This window comes from Somniosus microcephalus, unplaced genomic scaffold, assembly GCF_052327205.1.
Source record: "Somniosus microcephalus isolate GS21.2 unplaced genomic scaffold, FLI_Smic_1.0 unresolved_chr6, whole genome shotgun sequence".
NCBI classification, from domain to species: Eukaryota; Metazoa; Chordata; class Chondrichthyes; order Squaliformes; family Somniosidae; genus Somniosus; species Somniosus microcephalus.
In genome coordinates, this window is record NW_028225184.1 from 47,474,599 (window position 1) to 47,487,726 (window position 13,128).

At 44.5% G+C, this 13,128-nt stretch overlaps 1 protein-coding gene across 2 annotated transcripts in view; it reads left to right on the top strand.

Moving 5' to 3' along the window:
• The first annotated feature begins 6,614 nt into the window (after positions 1–6,614).
• Positions 6,615–13,128, top strand: part of LOC147087272 (Fc receptor-like protein 5) — a 43,536-nt gene continuing 37,022 nt past the window's right edge. For both annotated transcript variants that reach the window (XM_085978214.1, XM_085978213.1), the window contains exons 1-2: positions 6,615–7,351; positions 9,128–9,421. In XM_085978214.1, coding sequence (XP_085834340.1) covers positions 7,042–7,351; positions 9,128–9,421 — 604 coding nt within the window. In that variant the 5' untranslated portion in view covers positions 6,615–7,041. The remainder of the gene's footprint in view (positions 7,352–9,127; positions 9,422–13,128) is intronic.

Genomic DNA, 13,128 nt, shown 5'->3' on the forward strand with positions numbered 1-13,128 from the left:
CCTTGTTAGTCCTCACAAAATGCATCATCTCAGAATTTTCAGGGTTAAATTCAATTTTCCACTGTTCTGCATATCAAATCAACCCGTCTATATCGTCCAGTAGCAGGAGGCTTCCCTCTTGCTGTCTTCCACTCCACTAACTTCCGTGTGATCTGCAAACTTCCTGATCATACCTCCTACATTCATATCTAAATTATTGATATTGTGGAGATGCCAGTGTTGGACTTGTGTGGACAAATGTGAGAAATCAGAAAACATCATGTTATAGTCCAACAGCTTTATTTGAAATCACAAGCTTTCGGAGCGCTTCTCCTTCATCGGGTGAAGTGGAGAGATGCATACAAGCACAGAATATAGAGTCAGAGTGCACTGCCAGATGGTTACAGGTAAACCTTCTAACTGCCCTTTATCACGCCTCGGCAGAGAGATAATCACAGCAATCGAAGGTGTGAATGGTGTCCAAACAGATCAGTCAGGAAAACATTACATCAAAGAACAAAGAGGTGGGGTCATAAGGGGTCAAATGTTGCAGATGCTGGGGTCTGTATGAAAAACATAAAACAAGCAAAAAACAATTTTTTGCTGGAAATCACAGCAGGCCCGGCCGCAAATGTGTAGAGCGTTGTCGTGTGTCTTGAAGGCCGCTTTGGGGAATGCTTACCCGAAGTTCGGAGCTGAGTGTTCCCCGACTGGGAAGGAACACTCCTGCCTGGCGATTGTTGTGCGGTATCCGCTCATCCGTTGTCGCAGTTTCTGCATGGCCTCGCTGATGTACCATGATCTGGGGCATCCTTTCCTGAAACGGACAATCTCATGATGCTCCACTTCTCCAGCTTCCACCCTAACCACGTTAGAGATGCCATCCCCTATAGACAAGCCTTGTGAATACACAGGATCTGCTCAAAGGAGGAGGAACGCGATGGACACCTGCAGACGCTGAAAGACGCCCTCGTAAGAACGGGATATGACGCTCGACTCTTCGATCGACAGTTCCGACGGGCCACAGCAGAAATCGCATAGACCTCCTCAGAATACAAACAAGGGACACAACGAACAGTGTACCCTTCGTCGTCCAGTACTTCCCCGGAGCAGAGAAACTATGCCATGTTCTTCGCAGCCTTCAACATGTCATCGATGACGACGAACACCTCGCTAAGGGCATCCCCGCGCCTCCATTACTCACCTTGAAACAGCCGCCTAACCTCAAACAGACCATCGTTCGCAGCAAATTACCCAGCTTACAGGAGAACAGCGACCACGACATCACACAACCCTGCCACGGCAAACTCTGCAAGACATGCCAGATCATCAACACAGCTACCATCATCACTCGTGAGGACACCACCCACCAGGTACATGGTACATGCTCATGTGACTCGGCCAAAGTTGTCTACCTCATACGTTGCAGGAAAGGATTCCCCGGAGCATGGTATATCAGCGAGAACATGCAGACACTGCGACAACGGATGAACGGACAACACACAACAATCGCCAAGCAGGAGTGTTCCCTCCCAGTCGGGGAACACTTCAGCAGTCAAGGACATTCAGCCTCTGATCTTCGGGTAAGCATTCTCCAAGGCGGCCTTCGAGACACACGACAACGCAAAATCGTCGAAAGAAACTGATAGCCAAGTTCCGCACTCATTTGGATGGCCTCAACCGGGACCTTGGGTTCATGTCACGCTACATCTAACCCCACCTGACGTATAGTCATCCAGACTCGAGTCGTCGTTGGCTTGTTCTCTCTACACAGCTGCGGCCAGACCTGCTGTGATTTCAGGCAAAAAATTGTTTTTTGCTTGTTTATTGTTTTTCATACAGACCCCAGCCTCTGCAACATTTGACCCCTTATGACCCCACCTCATTGTTCTTTGATGTAATGTTTTCCTCACTGACCTGTTGGGACTCGATTCACACCTTTGATTGCTGTGGTTATCTCTCTGCCGAGGTGAGATAAAGGGCACTTAGAAGGATTACCTGTAATCATCTGGCAGTGCTCTCTGACTATATATGCTGTGCCTATATGCATCTCTCCACTTCAGCTGATGAAGGAGCAGCGCTCTGAAAGCTTGTGATTTCAAATAAAGCTATTGGACTATAACCTGGTGTTGTGTGACTTCTCACATAAATTATTGATGTATACTACAAGGAGCAACGGAACAAGCACTGACCCCTGCAGTACACCACTGTACACAGGCTTCCAGTCATAAAAAAAACCTGCGATCATCACCCTCTGCCTCCTGCCACTAAGACAATTTTGATCCAATGTGCCAAATTGGCCTGGATCCCATGGGCTCTAACCTTCTTGACCAGTCTCCCATGCGAGTCTTTGTCAAAAGCCTTACTTTGAAAAGAAAACCGTGTTTGACAAACCTACTGGAATGTTTGAGGATGTAACTGGCAGATATATAAGGGAGAAACTGTTAACATGGAGTATTTGAATTTTCAGAATGGCTTTGATAAAATTCCACACAAGAGTTCAGTGTGCAAAAATAAAACACATGGGATTGGGAGTAATATACCGGCAGGGAGAGAAAATTGTTTAACAGACAGGAGACTGAGGGTAGGAAGAAATTGATCTTTTCAGGGTGCCGTAGGGATCAGTGCCTGGGCGCCAGCTATTCACAATATATATCAATGATTTGGATGAGGGAAATATGTAATGTTTCCATGTTTGCTGACGACACGAATTTGGTGGGATTTGTGAGTTATGAGGAGAAGGCAAAGAGGATTCAAGGCGATTTACACAAGTTGAGTGAGTGGGCAAATACATGGTAGTATAACGTGCATAAATGTGAAATTATCCACTTCGGTTCGAAAAACAGAAATGTAGAGTATTACATAAATGTTGAAAATTTGGGAAATACTGATGTACAAAAGGAACTGGCTGTCCTTGTACACCAGTCACTGAAAGCAAACATGCAGGTGCTGCAATCAGTTAGGAAGGCAAATGGTATGTTGGCCTTCATTGCAAGATGATTTGGGAGGGAAAGCAGTGAGTGAGGGCGACATAAAAAACCTTGCAAATGGACATAGACAGGCTAAGTGAGTGGGCAGAAATTTGGCAGATGGAATATATTGTTGTAAAGTGTGAGGTTATGCACTTTGGCAGAGAAATCAAAGAGCAAATTATTATCTAAGTGGAAAGAAACTGCAAAGTGCTACAGTACAAAGGGATCTGGGGTCTTGGTGCATGAAACACAGAAGATTGTTATGCAGGTAAAGCAGGTGATCAGGAAGGCCAATGGAATCTTGGGTTTTATTGCAAGGGGAATGGAGTATAAAAGCAGGGAAGTCTTGCTTCAGTTATACAGGGTACTGCTGAGGCCACACCTGGAATACTGCGTACAGTTTTGGTTTCCATAATTAAGAAAATATATATTTGCTCTCGAGTCAGTTCAGAGAAGGTTCACTCGGTTGATTCCGGAGATGAGGGGGTTCACTTATGAGCACAGGTTGAGTAGGTTGGGCCTCTACTCATTGGGACTCAGCAGAATGAGTGTCGATCTTATCTAAACATAAAAGATTGTGAGGGTGCTTGATCGGGTGAATGCCGGGAGGATGTTTCCACTGATGGGTGAGACTAGAACTAGGGGTCATAATCTTAGAATAAGGGGCTGCCGTTTCAAAACTGAGATGAGGCGAAACTTCTTCACTCAGAGGGAAGCAAAACTGTGGAAGCTGCAACATTAAATACATTTAAAACGGACATAGACAGTTTCCTAGCTGATAAGGGAATTAAGGGTAATGGGAGCGGGCAGGGAAGTGGACCTGAGTCTAGATTCGGATCAGCCATGATACTAATGAATGGCGGAGCAGGCCCGAGGGGCCATATGGCCTACTCCTTGTCCTACTTATGTTCTTATGTTCTTATTTGAATACAGGAAAAAAGCTGTCTTACTACACCTGTACAGGGCCTTGGTGAGACCACACCAGGAGTACTGTATGCAGTTCAGGTATCCTTACCTAAGAAAGGATATACTTGCCATAGAGGAAGTGCAGCGAAGGTTCACCAGACTGATTCATGGGATGGCAGGGCTGTCGTATGAGGAGCGATTGGGTCGACTAGGCCTCTATTCTCTCGAGTTTAGAAGAATGAGAGGGGATCTCATTGAAACGTATAAAATTGTGACAGGACTAGACCGACTCGATACAAAGAGGACATTTCCCTTGGCTGGGGGTATATAACGAGGGTTCACAGTCTCAGGATACGGGGTAGTACATGTAGGACTGTGATGAGGAGAAATTTCGTCACTCACAGGGTAGTGAACCTGTGTAATTCTCTACCTCAGAAGGCTGTGGCGGCCAAGTAACTGATTGTTTTGAAGAAGGAGATAGATAGATTTCTAGATGCAAAAGGCATCAAGGGGTATGGGGAGAGAGTGGGAATATGGTATTGAGTTAGAGGATCAGCCATGATCATATTGAATGGCGGTGCAGGCTCGAAGTACCGAACGGCCTACTCCTGCTCCTATTTTTCTATGTTCTATGTTTATAAGTTAACCTTGTATAGACCAGGGTATTACTACACTTGGAGCATTCTGCAGAGTCCTGGTCTCCATTTTATAAAATGGATATCGAAGCACTGGAGAAGGTGCAATGTATAGACTAGGGTTTAACTACACTTGGAACATTGTGCAGAGTCCTGGTCTCCATATTATCACATGGATATCGAAGCACTGGAGAAGGTGCAATGTATAGACCTGAGTTACACTAAACTTGGAGCACGGTGCAGAGTCCTGGTCCCCATTGTATAAAATAGATATCGAAGCACTGGAAAAGGTGCAATGTATAGACCAGGGTTTTACTACACTTGGAGCACTTTGCCGAGTTCTGGTCTCCATATTATCAAGTGGATATCGAAGCACTGGAGAAGGTGCAATTTATAGTCGAGGGTTTTACTGCACTTGGAGCACTGTGCAGAGTCCTGGCCTCCATTTTATATAATGGATATCGAAGCACTGAATAAGGTGCAATGCATATTGACAAGGAGGATACCAGAACTGAAAGGCTATATCTATCAGGAAAGATGGAACAGGTTTGCGCTCCTTTCTCTAGGAAAGGGAGGACTGGAGACGGGGATCTGATGTAGGTCTTTAAGTTTATGAAAAGTTTTGTCAGGGCAGACGCAGAAAAGATGAGTCCACATGTGGGGGAGACCAGAAATAAGTTCCATAAATAGAAGCTCGTCACTAATGATGATAATAGGGAATTAAAGAGAAACTCTTTACCCAGAGAGACACCAATGCAAATGTAGATCAGTAATTTAAATCCCTTTTATATTTCGGTTGATCATACAATCATGGAATCATGAAGATTTACAGCACAGACGGAGGCAATTTGGCCCGGCCTGCCTGTCGCGGCTTTTGGAAAGAGTGGCCCATTTTAGTCCCATTCCTCAGCTTTTCGCTTAATCCTGCAAATTAGTCATCTTCAAGTACATGTCCAATTGCCTTTCGAGATTTCCTCTGGAATCTGTTACCACGACCCTGTCAGATAGTACGGTCCGGAGCTTAGACTTGTACGGCCTTCAGCCCTCGATCTACCTTTATCTCCCTTATCCAGTCTCGCTGATTCCCCATCGTTCCATTGCTCAATGATTCTCGCAGTCCTTCTCTCTCTGTTTCTCTCCCAATCCTGTCATTCCTCTTTCTGTCATCTTCTCTTTCTATCGTGTGCTCACTTCCACTTCATTTGCGAATCCATTTAACCTGTTAATTGTTCTTTCCTCTCTCTGGATGCTATCTTTGATTTGTCGTGATCTCTCTCTCTTCCTCTCCCACGCTGTTCCTGTCTATCTCTGTCTCAATCTCTCTCCCTCTCTTTGTATTTCTCTCTCTGCTAGCCATCACGTAGCTCTGTGCCTTATAACCCCGGGTAGTTTGATGTGGACAGACTAGATAAGGTGGGGTTATACGCTTGGAGCAGAAAATAATAATTGGAGTATCAATAGAGTTGTTCCAAACTATGACGCGTATCGATAGAATGAATAAAAAGAAACTGCAACCAAAGGACAAAGATTTAAATTAATTGGCAAAAGAACCAGGATGGATAAAAAGGGAATTGTTTTCCAAAGCGAGTTTGTATGATCTGGAATGAACTGCCTGAATTGGTGGTGGAAACAGATTGAATATTACCCTCCAAATAGAATTGAATGAATACCTAAAAACGGAATAGTTGTATGGCTCCGGGAAAAGGGCAGCGGTTGAGACTAATTGGAAATCTCCTTGAAAGCTTTTGGTGGGCCCACAGTTTCAAATGTGAATCCAAGGAGTTTAGCAGGTTGTTCACTCCTTTTTTTCGAATTAAGGGCAGCAGGCACATGGGAACACCATCACCTCAAAGTTCCCTCCAAGTTCCACACCATCCTGAATGGGTTCAATTAGAAGGCCACCGACCTTCTGAAGGGAAAACTAATGATGGTCAGTAGTTGCTGGCCATGCCAGTGTCTGCCACAGCGGTAATGATAACAATATTGCGGGCCCACCAAAACTTGTCAATTATTTGAAATGTGTGACCGTCACAGCCTCGCTGAGATTGGTTTCTAATGCCCTTCCCTTGGTGGAGGATTCACAATAGCATTGGTTCCAGTCACGGTGCGGGTACAATGGTGACTTTCGCTCTCTCAGATCGCATCATCACCTGGGCTAAATTAGCAGCACTGGGCTTTTCAAAGCAAACTTCTTTGTTCTGCTCGTATCCCAGAGTAAAATGTTCAGCCTTAAACCAGACTTTTGACAGCAAACTCGAGCTGATTTAGGTTCTTTGGCACCGCCGTTTGATTTCCTACATTACAACAGCGAATACACTGCAAAAGTAATAAATTGTCTGCAAAGTGATTTTGGACGTCCCGCGTTCATGAAAGGTGCTACAGAAATGCAAGTCTTTCTTTGTTTCCTTGTAATCAAATCCCGAACTCACCTTTTGTGGAATCTCTGTAAGCAATGTGAAACTGCACTTTAACACTGCACAATCAACATTGAGTTCCCAACCTGGCACTGCACATGAAAGTCCGCAGACCCAATTCTAAAGGCTATTTCTATGTATTTTACCACAGATCCACTAACAGCGCCAGTGATATCTGTTGACCAACCGACTGGGCTTTATGTAGTAGGAGCGACAGTCACCATTACCTGCACTGTGACCGGAGATTATCGCTATAAAACCATTTACTTTTACAAATATAATCAACGGCTGTACTCCGATCAAATTGTCACAAAGGACAATATTGGAACATTCCCGGTTACCAGTAAAGACCAAGGAGGGCGGTACCAGTGCCGATATGGTATCTTCGTTCATGGAAGGTGGTTAGAATCTCACCTCAGCGAGTCTGTGACGGTCACTGTAACAGGTGAGTGACAGGGAGCAGAGGATTTTAGTATGTTTTTTTCAAGCTCCTGAAATTCTTTATACAATCATGCTTTAATCATTGGAACAATATGAATGGTTTACTATTAGGAGAGAAGAAGATAACCTAATGGGATTTGATCTTATTGCTCAACTGTAGACAGGATTTGTCCACCCGTTTTATGCCTCGCCTGATAATGATTTCCATTTATTTATTTGTGTAAAATCGAATCGTGACCACTTGTTTCAAGGAACCACCTAAGAAAAATTATCCTCTACATGTTCGAACTATCAAAGTTTAATGCCACAATGACAGCACGGCGCCAGGGATTTACATCCACTGAATGTAACGTCACCTCAGAAACCTCTCAAGACTGACTGGCGTTGAAACATTACAGGTTACGCTGTCAGGGAACAGAATCTGCGTACCGAGACTTGCAAAATGGTCCTGTATTTTAATCTAATTACATTGTGAGGTTCCAGATCAGTCTCTGCATTGCATTTCGGCAGCAACTCACAAACAGGTGACCTTCTCCACCCAGGAGGACCAGGGCAGCATGCACATGGGGAAACCATCACCAACAAATTCACAAACAAAAACATCAATTGCAAATTTCCCTCCATATAAACACTATGGCTGCTAGAGCAGATCTGAGGTGAGAAATTCTGCGGCGAATAACTCACCTCCTGACTCCGAAAAGGCATTCCACCATCTGCATGCACAAGTCAGGAATGTGATGGAATACTCTCCACTTGCCTGGATGAGTGTAGCTCGAACTCAGGAACCTTGACACCAACCAGGACAAAGCAGCCTGCTGGATTGGCACGCCAGCCACCACCTTAAACATTTACTCCAACCACCACCAGCGCAATGTGGCTGCAATGCATACCATCTACAAGATGCACTGCAGCAACTCATGAAGACTTCTTGAGCAGCACCTCCCACACCCATGACCTCTCCCTCCTAGAACGACAGGGGTAGCAGGCGCATGGGTGCACCAACACCTCAAAATCAACTCCACATCACACACGATCCTGCTGTTCCTTCATCGTCGCTAGATCCAAATCTTAGTACTCACTATTTTGTTTTACACTTTGACCTCACCGGACTTGCTGCGATTCAATTAGAAGGCCACCCGTCACATTCTGAATGGGAAGCTAGGGATGGACAGTAGTTGCTGGATATGCCAGCGACTATTCCAGCGGTAACGATAACAATAATATCGGGCCCACCAAAACAATTCAGTTATTTGAAATGTGTGACGGTCTCAGCCTCACTGAGGTTGGCGGAGGTTTCATACTTGAACTGGTAGCGCTCGCAGTGTGAGTATAATGGAGCCTTTAAATCTTTCTGATCGCATCTTCATCTGGGCTAAATTAGATGCACTGGGCATTTGAAAGCAACCTTTTACATTTTCCGCTCGTATCCCAGAGTAAAATCTCTGGCTTAAAACCGGGCTTTGTACAGAGAACTGGAGCTTATTTAGGTTATTTTGCTCCGCCATTCAATATCCTATGTTACAACAGCGGCTACAGTTCAAAAGTACTAAATTGGCTGTAACTTGCTTTGGGACGTCACAAGGTCATGAAAGGCACTATAGAAATGCAAGTCTTTCCTTCTGTGTAATCAAATTCCGAACTCCCCTTTTGTGGAATCTCTCTATCTGATATGAAACTGCGCTTCAACACCACACATTCATCAGTGAGTTCCCAACCTTGCACTGCACATGTAAATCCGCAGATCCATTTCACATTGTACTTTCTATTCATGTTACCACAGGTCCACTAACAATACCACTGATATCGCTTGATCAACCGACTGGGGCATATGTAGTAGGAGAGGCGGTCACCATTACCTGCAACGTGACTGGAGATAGTCGTGATAATAACTTCTACTTTTACAAAGATGATCAATATCTGCAATCCGAACAATTTGTCACAAAGAACAACATTGGAACAATCCCGGTTACCAGTACAGACCAAGCAGGGCGGTACCAGTGCCAATATAGGACCTCCGTCAATGGAAGGCAGTTTGACTCCCTACGAAGCGCGTACGTGATGGTTATTGTAGCAGGTGAGTGACAGGGAGCAGAGATTTTTCATATGTTTTATCATCACTCGTGGTATGTTTATTAATTTCTGCTTTAATCACTGTAACAGAATTAATGGTTTAATATTAGGAGAGAGGAATATAACAGAATTGGTTTTACGAATATAAGAACTTAAGAAATAGGAGCAGGAGTAGGCCATACAGACCTTCAAGCCTGCTCCGCCATTCAATAAGACCATTGCTAATGTTCTACATAGATACATAGATACATAGAAGATAGGAGCAGGAGTAGGCCATTCGGCCCTTCGTGCCTGCTCCGCCATTCAATGAGATCATGGCTGATCCTTTAATTCAGTATCCCGTCCCCGCCTTCTCTCCGTAACCCTTAACCCCTTTTGCCCGTAGAAATATATCTAATTCCCTCTTAAATATATTTAATGAGCTGGCGTACACTGCCCTCTGTGGCAATGAGTTCCACAGGTTCACCACTCTCTGAGTGAAGAAATTCCCCCTCATCTCTGTCCTAAATGGTTTAGCCCTTATCCTTAAATTATGTCCTCTAGTTCTGTTCTCACCCGCCAAGGGAAACATTCCTTCTGCATCCAGTCTGTCTAGACCTGTCAGAATTTTATACACTTCTATGAGGTCCCCTCTCAATCTTCTAAACTCCAGTGTGTACATCCCTAAACTACATAGTCTCTCCTCATAGGTCATTCCCGCCATTCCTGGTATCAGCCTGGTGAATCGCCGCTGCACCCCCTCCATGGCAAGAACATCCTTCCTCAGATGAGGCGACCAAAACTGTACACAGTACTCGAGGTGTGGTCTCACCAGTGCCCTGTACAGCTGCAGCAAGGTATCCCTGTTCCTGTATTCTAACCCTTTTGCTATGAAGGCCAGCATACCGTTTGCCTTCTTGACCGCCTGTTGCACCTGCATGCTCGCCTTCAGTGACTGGTGTACAAGAACACCCAGGTCTCTCTGTACTTCCCCCTCTCCCAATCTATTGCCATTTAAATAATAATTTGCCCTCCCGTTCCTGCACCCAAGGTGGATAACTTCGCACTTGTCCACATTATAGTGCATCTGCCATTTATCCGCCCAATCGCCCAGTCTGTCCAAATCGCTCTGGAGCTTCCTGGTCTCTTCCTCTGAGCCCACCCCCCCTCCTAGTTTAGTGTCGTCTGCAAATTTGGAAATGCTGCATCCGACTCCCTGATCCAGGTCATTAATGTAAATTGTGAACAGCTGGGGGCCCAGGACAGATCCCTGTGGTACCCCACTTGTTACTGCCTGCCATTCAGAAAATGAGCCGTTTATTCCAACTCTCTGTTTTCTATCTGACAGCCAGTTCCCTATCCACGCCAATACTTTCCCCTTTATCCCATGAGCCTCAATTTTCCATGCTAATCTTTTATGTGGGACCTTATCGAAGGCCTTTTGGAAGTCCAGGTACACCACATCTACTCGCTCTCCCCCATCTATTCTACCAGTTACTCCCTCAAAAAATTCCAATAGATTAGTCAAGCACGATTTACCCTTTGTAAATCCATGTTGACTCTGTCCTATCCTGTCCCCATTTGCTAAGTGCTCCGCTATTTCATCCTTAATGATGGACTCCAGCATTTTGCCCACAACTGATGTAAGGCTTACAGGTCTGTAATTACCTGCTTTTTCCCTACCCCCCTTTTTGAATAGTGGGGTAACGTTAGCTACCCTCCAATCCATGGGCACTGTTCCCGAGTCTAATGAATTCTGAAAAATCATCCTTAGTGCATCCGCTATCTCTAGGGCCACCTCCTTCAGTACCCTAGGATGCATGTTATCAGGCCCTGGGGATTTGTCCACCTTCAATCCCTTTAGCTTCCTTAACACCATATCCTTAGAGATATTGATTTGCGTCAGTTCCTCCTTTGCCAATGTCCCTATTTTTCCCGATATCCCAGGGAGGTTTTTTGTGTCTTCCTTCGTAAAGACTGACCCAAAGTATGCATTTAGTTGATCTGCCATTTCCTTATTTCCCATTATATATTCCCCCGTATCTGACTGCAATGGACCAACTTTGGTTTTCACCAGTCTTTTCCTTTTGATATACTTATAAAAGCTTTTGGAGTTAGTTTTTATATTTTCCGCCAGCTTGTTTTCGTAAGCTATTTTGCCCCTCTTGATTATGCCCTTTGCCCTCCTTTGCTCTATCTTAAACTGTTCCCAATCTTCCGCTCTGGCGCTTTTTTTGGCTATTTTATACGCCCTATCTTTGGATTTTATGCTGTCTCTAATTTCCCCTGTTATCCACGGTTGAGTCACCTTTTTAGATTTCCTTTTATGCCAGATTGGTATAAACTATTTTTGCAATTTTGTCATTCTATCTTTAAATGTTTGCCATTGTTTATCTACCTCCAGTCCTCCCAGGAACGTTGTCCAATCAGACCTACTCAGTTCCCGTCTCATGGCATCATAATTCCCCTTGTTTAAATTCAGGACCTTAGTCTCTGAGTCAATTTCTTCGCTCTCCATTTCGAGTGAGAAATCGATCATGTTATGATCGCTCTGACCCAAGGGTCCCCGTACAACAAGATTACTGATTAGTCCCTTCTCATTGCACAGTACCCAGTCCAATATAGCCTGTTCCCGAGTTGGTTCCTCGACATATTGACCCAGATAACCATCCCTTAAACACTCAAGGAATTCCTCCTCCTCATTATTTTTACTGATTAGGCTAGTCCAATCTATATGTAAGTTAAAGTCACCTATGATGACAGCTGTGCTCTTATTGCACGCTTCTCTAATTTCCCTCGTGATGCCCTCCCTAACCACTATTTTACTATTTGGAGGCCTATATACCACTCCTATTAATGTTTTTCGCCCCTCGCTATTTCTTAGCTCCACCCATATAGATTCTGTATTAACTGAGTTAATATCCTTCCTTTCAATTGCATTTATCCCCTTTTTTACTAGCAATGCTACCCCTCCTCCCTTTCTTTTTTGTCGATCCTTCCTAAATACTGAATACCCCTGTATGTTAAGCTCCCAGCCCTGCTCACCCTGCAACCATGTTTCCGTAATCCCAATTAGATCATAATTATTAACCTCTATTTCCACAGCTAATTCATCTACCTTGTTCCTGATGCTTCTCGCATTAAGGTATAAAACCCTCAGGCTTTTTTTATGCTCACATTTTTTATGAATTAGTTTGGCCCTTTGTTTTTTGTTCCTCACCCTTTTACCATTTATTTCTGTCTGCCTTTCACTTTCCTCTATTTCACTACATAGGTTTCTAGCCCCCTGCCATACTAGTTTAAATGCTCCCGAACTGCTTTATCAAAAATTACCCCGAGAACATCAGTTCCATCTCTGCACAGGTGTAGACCGTCCCTTTTGTATAGGTCACACCTACCACAAAACTGGTTCCAATGCCTCAAAAATTTAAAACCCTCCCTCTTACACCACTGCTCAAGCCACGTATTTAGCCTAACTATCCTGTTCTCTGTACTCTTACTAGCACGTGGCACTGGTAGTAATCCAGAGATTACTACCTTCGAGGTCCTACTTTTTAGCTTGGCTCCTAACTCCCTAAATTCTACTTGTAGGACCTCTTCCCTTTTTTTAGCTACGTCGTTGGTACCAACATGTATCGCGACAACTGGCTGTTCCCCCTCCCCCTCCAGAATATTCTGCACCCGCGCCGAGACATCCTTGACCCTTGCACCAGGGAGGCAACATACCATCCT